Source organism: Tarenaya hassleriana, unplaced genomic scaffold, assembly GCF_000463585.1.
Source record: "Tarenaya hassleriana unplaced genomic scaffold, ASM46358v1 Cleome60, whole genome shotgun sequence".
NCBI classification, from domain to species: Eukaryota; Viridiplantae; Streptophyta; class Magnoliopsida; order Brassicales; family Cleomaceae; genus Tarenaya; species Tarenaya hassleriana.
This window is the reverse complement of record NW_010968506.1, coordinates 404,348-412,468: the sequence shown is the minus strand read 5'-3', so window position 1 is coordinate 412,468 and position 8,121 is coordinate 404,348. Positions and strand designations below refer to the sequence as shown.

Here is an 8,121-nt window from a genome sequence, read left to right as displayed (position 1 = left end):
GGTTTTATCCCATTGGGTTTTACTGATAAGGGTTTTAACGAGGCAGCACCGAAACACGCAACTGTGTTTTTACTAACGGTGACTCCAAGGGGGAATGTTATAAATAAAATATATCTATGATGGAGCCCACCGTTACTGTTCACACCGACTTACTGTTCATATATACGGTACTGTTCACACCGACCGTATACGTGAACAGTAACTTCAGAATTTCTATAAATAAGCCATTTGGGTTCCTCCATTTGTATACTTTCAAGAGAGAGATCAATAAGAAATAAACTTGTTCTCCGTTCTTCTAAATACAGTTTTTGTTTTATAGTTAACGATCTAATATCCGGGTCGTTAATATTTCTACTGATTTCATAACAATATCTACAATTCTTTATTCATACTCTAGAAAAAAGGATATACATTTACACAAAGAAAATAAAGAGGAAATGAGACGATAAGAAAGACCAAAAAAATAAAAAATAAAAACAAACAAAGAAAAAAGCAAAAAGAAAATACATCCATATCAAGTAGAAATCTAAAATTATTCTGACAACGATACCAAAAACTTGATGTCGCAAATTTAGATATATAAAATAGAATCAGACTATAATTAATCTAGGTATATCAATTATCGCAAAAATACGGATCGACTGTAGTACCAGAGTCGAACATATAAACAAAGTAAACAACAGAATCAAATTCCTAACCGTAATTTAATCTAGATGAAAACATAGAAGGTATGATTGTAATAAAGTGTGTAGAAAGTAATAAAACGAAAGACAACAAGATGTAAAACTATTAATGATAAAACACTATAGGTTTTGGGATTACTCGCAAGATTTTTTTTTTAAAGATGTACATTTTCTGGTTTCTAAATCTAATTCGAAGAATTCAATCTTATAAAATAGAGATTAACCATTTGTTCAAATTTTATTATATTAATTTTTCGTTCAATAGGTTAAAATCATAGATATAAACGAACGCGTATTATTTTTACATATAAAAACAAACAAAAATACTCTATCCACTCACTAATTAAATATAACAATTTTATAAACATAATAATTATACAAATAGCTTGAACTGCTAAACAACTCTTTACAAGTTTCATAGACTTTTTTAAGTCACAACGCTGTAATAAAAGTATACAAATTTCAGAAATGGGCCGAGGAAAATAAGGCCCATGTTTGATTGTTTCCCGAGAAGGAAACGGCGTCGTGTCATCATCTTCCTTCCTCGCAAAGGAGGGGCAAAATGGTAAATTCGTTGTGATCAGATCGTTTCAAAATGGAAAGGAGAGAGAGAGGAGAGCGTCCCTTGAAAAAATTCAAATCACACACCCATCCCGCTCTCTCTCTACAAAGAAGATTCCGTCTCCGCGAGAGAGAGAGAGAGAGCGAGAGTGAGAGAGAGAGAGAGAGGGAGAGAGGTTTTCCAAAAAGCTTGATTCCACAGAAAAAGTGGAAGCGATCAGATCGGTAAATTCTCTCCACTGGATTCGCCGTCGTTCCGCCGCTCCAAGATGTCCGGTCGACAAGACAAAGAGAAGGGCGTCAATGTTCAAGTCCTCCTCCGTTGCAGGTGCCATTCGACATATCTATTCAGTTTCTGTATCAAATGTGCGGATTTACTTAGGTTTTGTCCGCGAACATGTTGGGTCTGATCCAATTTCCGAATTTTTGGGCTTTTTGGACGTTGTTTGTAGGCCATTTAGCGAGGAGGAGTTGAGGAACAACGCTCCTCAGGTTGTTACGTGTAATGATTTTCAAAGAGAGGTTGCTGTATCGCAGAATATAGCTGGGAAGCATATTGATAGGGTTTTCACTTTCGATAAGGTAAAGTTTGTGGTTTACTCAACTGGGGTTTTCTCGTTCTATTCACTTTCGATAAGGTAAAGTTTGTGGTTTACTCAACTGGGGTTTTCTCGTTCTATCTGATTCTTCGGAACTATCAAAGTTGCTTCCAGTTCCTTCATTAAGATTGGCAGCAGAGATTACGAGAAGTGTTTGTTCAGCTAGTTTCAGGGTTTAGATTAGGATTCACCAATGTATTGTTTTAATTAGTCTCCACAACTTCTGTGGGAAGAAGGGACATGCTAACAAATTTGGCTCACATTTGATTTTGCCCCCAAATTTGCTTTCACGTTTTGGTGAACGAGCAGTTCTCTTAATCCAAACATTTTTTTATATTATAAGCATAATCCACACGTTTTGGTGAAGTAGGTCCGTGTAATTCATTTCTTATCATATATATATATATATAATCCTTTAGACCAATAGCTGGATCACTTAATCCGTTGCCTGCAAGGATGTGTTTAAGAACACAGATTTAATGTGGTATTTGTTGCAGCACAAGTTCAGGGATTTGTGTGGTTTAGTGAAATGTTTGGATTTATTTTCTTCAGCCTATTTGAATATTTATTCCGATATTAATTTTACGATATTTGGATTTAAAGCAGAATTTGTTCAGAACCTAGATGCTGAATATGTCTACATGTTGAACTTAGGTGTTTGGGCCATCAGCGCAGCAAAAGGATTTATATGAGCAAGCCGTCGTTCCCATTGTTAATGAAGTCCTCGAAGGTTTTAACTGTACAATTTTTGCATACGGCCAGACTGGTACAGGAAAAACATATACGATGGAAGGCGAGTGTAGAAGGGCTAAGGTATGTCTGTTTATCCTTCATCATTTCAAGAATTTGTTCCATAGTGTTGAAGCTTATTCGTTGGCATTCTTAAATGAGACAGAGCGGACTTAATGGAGAATTGCCAGCAGGCGCAGGTGTCATTCCTAGAGCCGTGAAGCAAATTTTTGACACGCTTGAGGGTCAACAAGCCGAGTATAGTGTTAAGGTCACTTTCCTTGAATTGTACAATGAAGAAATTACCGATTTGCTTGCTCCTGAAGAAATCTCTAAAGTTTCTCTGGAAGACAAACAAAAGAAGCAGTTACCTCTTATGGAGGATGGGAAGGGTGGAGTTCTTGTTAGAGGATTGGAAGAAGAAATTGTTGCTAGTGCTAGTGAAATTTTCACTTTGCTTGAAAGAGGTTCTGCAAAGCGAAGAACTGCAGAAACATTGTTGAATAAACAATCAAGGTATTGTTTTTTCATGTTTCCTTTCTTCCCCTACGATGTTATAAGGTTTTCTTCTATCTGATGGAAGATTTTCACATGCAGTCGATCACACTCCCTTTTTTCCATCACAATACATATCAAGGAAGCCACTCCAGAAGGAGAAGAACTTATCAAATGTGGGAAGCTCAACTTGGTTGACTTAGCAGGCTCAGAAAATATATCACGTTCGGGTGCTAGGGATGTAAGCAATCTCTTGCTGTTCATTTGACATTGAGTTTTCTCTTTATATGCTTGTTTTGGGTATTTCTTGTCAAACTATATACCGGGTTTACTCAAGAGAGATTTCCCTGTTGAAGGGCCGTGCACGAGAAGCTGGTGAAATAAACAAAAGTCTTCTTACTTTGGGACGAGTTATTAATGCTTTGGTTGAGCATCTTGGACACATTCCTTACAGGTTCAAGATCTTTTTCTTAAGTTATTAATCTAATACACTTGATTAAGGTTAATCTTATTTTTTATTTCTTTCGCTGAAATTTAGGGATAGTAAACTTACCCGTTTACTACGCGATTCACTTGGTGGGAGGACAAAGACATGCATAATAGCAACAGTTTCACCTGCTGTTCATTGTCTGGAGGAAACATTGAGCACTCTGGATTATGCACACAGGGCAAAGCATATTAAGAACAAGCCAGAGGTACAATTTTTTACTCGTGACTTGACTTTAGATCTTGGGATTTAGGTTCTTAATCTGCGCGCTGGTGCAGGTTAACCAGAAAATGATGAAATCTACTCTAATAAAGGACCTTTATGGTGAGATAGAACGACTTAAGGCAGGTAAATTGCTCTCTCATTTTTATGGGAGGTAAGAGTATAAGGTGGAATAATATAGTACTTTCAATTGATCCACATAATAAAATTACGGTCGTATTTCTTGCTTGCATGTGTAGAGGTTTATGCCGCACGTGAGAAAAATGGTGTTTATATCCCAAAGGAGAGGTACTATCAGGAGGAAAGTGAAAGAAAGGTATTTAAGTTGTCATCATATCGCACATGATAGATCGAATGCCGTCTCCAGCTTATTGGCCTAAACGGAGAACTTTTTCCTGTCCTAATTCTTCTGCTTTTAATGTCGGTTTTGTGATATCGTTAGGCCATGGCAGAGCAGATTGAGCAAATGGGCATCCAGATTGAGAATTATCAAAAGGTTAGTTTTTTTGCCCCTTAAGAGATAAAAATGCACATTTTTTTTCCCTTTTAGGTTGTAGGAATGCTACAAATGTCTTGTGAACTGAATTGTTTATATGTTTTTGTGACTGTAGCAACTTGAGGAGTTACAGGACAAATATGTAGCTCAAGTTCAACAGTGCTCTGATCTGACCAACAACCTTAATAACACTGAGGTGTTCTCCATTTCCTTTCCACTGATTTAATGCTTTATAAGTTTAATACTCTCTGACCCTGCTATTGTGTATATTAGAAAACCTTAAACCAAACATGCAAATTGCTTGCTACCACTGAGGAGGAATTGAAGAAATGCCAGTATGCCATGAAGGAGAAAGATTTTATTATATCAGAGCAGAAAAAATCCGGTACTGTTGACATTTCTGAACTAAGCTACTTGACAAAGTGGTGGCGCTTCTCGTTAAAATGTTCCTTATGTCTTTCAGAAAATGAATTGGTTCAGCAAGCTTGTGTTTTGCAATCCAACTTGGAGAAAGCTATCAAGGACAATGCTTTGCTATACCAAAAAATTGGTATGCATTTTTTGGTTGTCTTATGCGTACGGTATCATAAACATCGATGATTTGTGATCTTGATTTTTACTGTATAGGACGAGAGGACAAACTCAGTACTGATAATAGAAAAGTGGTCAACAATTACCAAGTGGAACTATCTGAACAGATTGGAAATCTGTGCACAACGGTTGCTTCATGCCTTTCACAACAAAATGTACACCTTCAGGGTGTCGAGAAACTGTGCCATTCTCTTCTAGCGGCACACAATAAGGTATTAAATAGTTTCTTCCTTTGATCATTTGAAGTGCACTAATAAATTTCTTGTCTAAACAAATCAGTTCTGTGAGCATACAATTTTGGTCAACCTTTTACATGTTTCAGTAAAAGTTGATGTTGATGTTTTACATGTTTCAGTAAATCTTTAGCTGGTAATTTTTCTTTACAAAATTGTTTTGTGCAGGCTGCCTTAGAAATGAAAAAGAAGGTTACAGCTTCAAGGGCTTTATATAGTTCTCACATGGAGGCAGTGCAGAATGTAGTTCGCTTGCATAAGGCAAGCTCGAATGCTTGCCTCGATGAAGTTTCAGCTTTGACAAATTCAAATGCGCATTCTATAGAAGAGGTAGGTGGAGTAGTATTTTTCATTTCTTATTGTGGTGTTTATTATTATTATCATCATTTTTAGCGTAGCATAAAATACCATCATCTTCCTTGTTGAACTGGTAACAAGTTCTTATACACCTGGATTTCAGTTTCTTGCATCAGAGGATGGGGTAGCATCAACGTTGTTTGACGAACTGCAGAGTGCTCTTTCATCTCACCAGGGTGAAATGGCTCTTTTTGCTAGAGAACTGAGACAAGTCAGTGTTTCAATATATAAACATTAAGTTCAATAGTATCAATATCTGATTGTTTTCCCCTTGTTCCTGAATATACAGAAGTTCCAGGTAACGATTGAAAAAACTCACGAGGTGGCCGAGTATACAAAGACGTTTTTCCAGAAGCTTATGGAAGAGTCTAAGAGTGCTGAGGATCATGCCATACAGGCGGATGAAACTCAAATAAAAAGCATTATCGATTTTCAGAAGGCTTACCAGGTTACGATTCTTGTACATGTTTCCTTTTTTGGATTGAATCCTTTGTGCCCATCATCAATGGACATATTCTGTGCAGGCTCAGTCAAAATCTGATGGAGAGGCACTAATAGCCGAGTTAACTAATCTAGTTTCCAATCACATTCGTCGTCAAAATGAACTGGTTAGTTGATGCTTCTCTCTCTTGCTCTTTTTTCCACCCTAAGATGCAAATAAAGAGCTATATATTGTTTTCCTTGACAGGTGGATTCAAGGCTCCTTAACCTCAGAGAGACCGTCTCTTCCAACAAAAATTTCATGGATGGACATGTCTCAGCTTTAAGCAATTTGGCTACTGATGCAAAAAGAAAATGGGAGATATTTTCGATGCAGGCTGAGAATGATGCCAAGGAAGGTGCTGATTATTCTGCTGCAAAGCATTGTCGTATGGAATTACTGCTTCAGCAATCGTAAGATAAGCTATACTCCACAGTTTCTTGTGTTATAATCATTTGGTTCTTCAGTCTGATCTCTCTTTTTGTCCCTTTATTCCTTAGTGTGAGTCACGCAGAATCTGCTTTGACACACTGCAACATAACTCATGAATCTGTGAAAGTGATGAGCAGTAAGCACGTTTCAGAAATCTCCTCGCTTGTTACGTAAGTGGGTTATATTTTCAGATATATTTATGTAGATCTGGCTTTTGCTCATTAGAATTGCTTCAATCATGTTTCAAATAGCTGAGATATTATTCTGCAATGCATTGTAATTATGAGCATCGTTCTTTTCCCTGATTATATGGTGTTATGGCATTATGCCACCCGATATAAACTTTTATTTAAATCTTTACGCCAGGATGGCTTGTGATAGTAATGAGCAGCATGATGCTGAAGTGGACTCTGCAAGGGTTGCAGCTGAGCAAGACGTATCCAAGAACAGCGATGAGATAATCCAGGATATCGATTGTGAGTCTTCTCTCAAAATGGCATATGATTTTTCTGTTCATCACAATAAACGCTTCGTTTCTTAATTTCATTCGTTTCGATGATCTTTGCTTCAGGCGTGTCAAAAGATCAACAAGGCTCTGTATCCCAAATCTTCGAAACAGTCAGAGCTCATGAAGAGGCCCTGGAAAGTTTCAGACATGATCATTCTTGCCAAACTGTGTCCATTGAGGATAAGGCACAAGAAACTTTCCAACAAAGATACATGGTGAGTTCTGTCTTGGATTCTCACTCTCATCATAACATGAACGGTGATTCAAACATAGATTATTAGAAAATCTGTCCGATGTAGTTACACATGTTATTGGATTGCTATAACATGTTCTCGTTGCATTCTACAGTGTTTTCAACTTCATTACTTTTATGTTTTTACCGCTTCATTGTTGAATCTCAGGAATATGAACCCACTGGAACAACACCGACAAGGGCTGAACCTGAAGTTCCAAGCAAAGCCACCATTGAATCACTAAGAGCGATGCCAATGGAGGAATTGCTCGTAGAATTCCGTGAGAACAACTCGTATGAATCATTTGTTGATGCCAAGGAACAAAAGCCATCGCAGCTGACACGGTCTCCTCTCTCACAGATCAACTAGGAATAGGAACACACCCTCTGTTCCATGATCTTGGCCTGGAAAAGTTGCATAAAAGCCAGTACATGTGTATCAGCATCACTATTATCTGTATACACTGGAAATTCAGATAGAAAGAAAGGTTGGATTCTGCTCTCTTTTTTTTGTGGTGGAAGGGATCAGAATAATCCCAATCTTGGGATTAGGACAGAGGCAGTTTCCAAAAAAGTGGGAAGTAGTTTGATGTTGGATTCTGACAGTAAACACCACTAGTGTCTGTCTGTGATTTTTGTCTTGTTGTTGTCCCGGATTTTACGTGACATATTGTGTAATGTATTATGATTTAAGATCAATATTTCATCACTTGGAATTGATTCAGGGTTTTCATGTTGAGGAATCTGAAAGATTAACCGTCATAACATTTTGAAGGTGAAGATTTTCACTTGTCCTTCAGGTGATGCAAACAAACCCAGTGATTTCGCACCCACAAACAAAAGCCCTAAACCTGTCCGAATCTCACGTCACACACACACCCCCCTCTCTCTCCGTTTTACACTAGGGTTTAGGGTTTACATCTCCGGCGATTCTTAGTTGCAGAGACATCTTCGACGTTAGAAAAATTTGTGGCCATGTTAGGGATTCGGCTTCTTCGAGTGTGATGGTTAGTGG

The 8,121-nt window shown here is 37.7% G+C and overlaps 1 protein-coding gene across 1 annotated transcript; it reads left to right on the top strand.

The window, feature by feature from the left end:
• The first annotated feature begins 1,317 nt into the window (after positions 1-1,317).
• On the top strand, positions 1,318-7,839 carry LOC104799758 (kinesin-like protein KIN-5C). The gene is made up of 23 exons (XM_010522401.1): positions 1,318-1,572; positions 1,697-1,826; positions 2,498-2,656; positions 2,739-3,088; positions 3,170-3,308; positions 3,424-3,521; positions 3,606-3,762; positions 3,833-3,902; positions 4,016-4,092; positions 4,219-4,272; positions 4,388-4,468; positions 4,546-4,657; positions 4,736-4,822; positions 4,900-5,075; positions 5,265-5,426; positions 5,557-5,664; positions 5,743-5,901; positions 5,978-6,061; positions 6,142-6,347; positions 6,435-6,536; positions 6,733-6,842; positions 6,938-7,089; positions 7,276-7,839. The coding sequence occupies exons 1-23, from the start codon at positions 1,514-1,516 to the stop codon at positions 7,474-7,476; spliced, it is 3,033 nt and encodes a 1,010-aa protein (XP_010520703.1). The 5' UTR covers positions 1,318-1,513; the 3' UTR covers positions 7,477-7,839.
• Positions 7,840-8,121: the final 282 nt, after the last annotated feature.

Excerpts from the sequence above, each read along its gene's own strand:
- LOC104799758 (XM_010522401.1), top strand. The coding sequence starts at position 1,514 with ATGTCCGGTCGACAAGACAAAGAGAAGGGCGTCAATGTTCAAGTCCTC. Across the intron at positions 3,522-3,605 it reads CTTGGACACATTCCTTACAG|GGATAGTAAACTTACCCGTT; the intron begins GTTCAAGATCTT and ends GCTGAAATTTAG. Across the intron at positions 3,763-3,832 it reads ATATTAAGAACAAGCCAGAG|GTTAACCAGAAAATGATGAA; the intron begins GTACAATTTTTT and ends GCGCTGGTGCAG.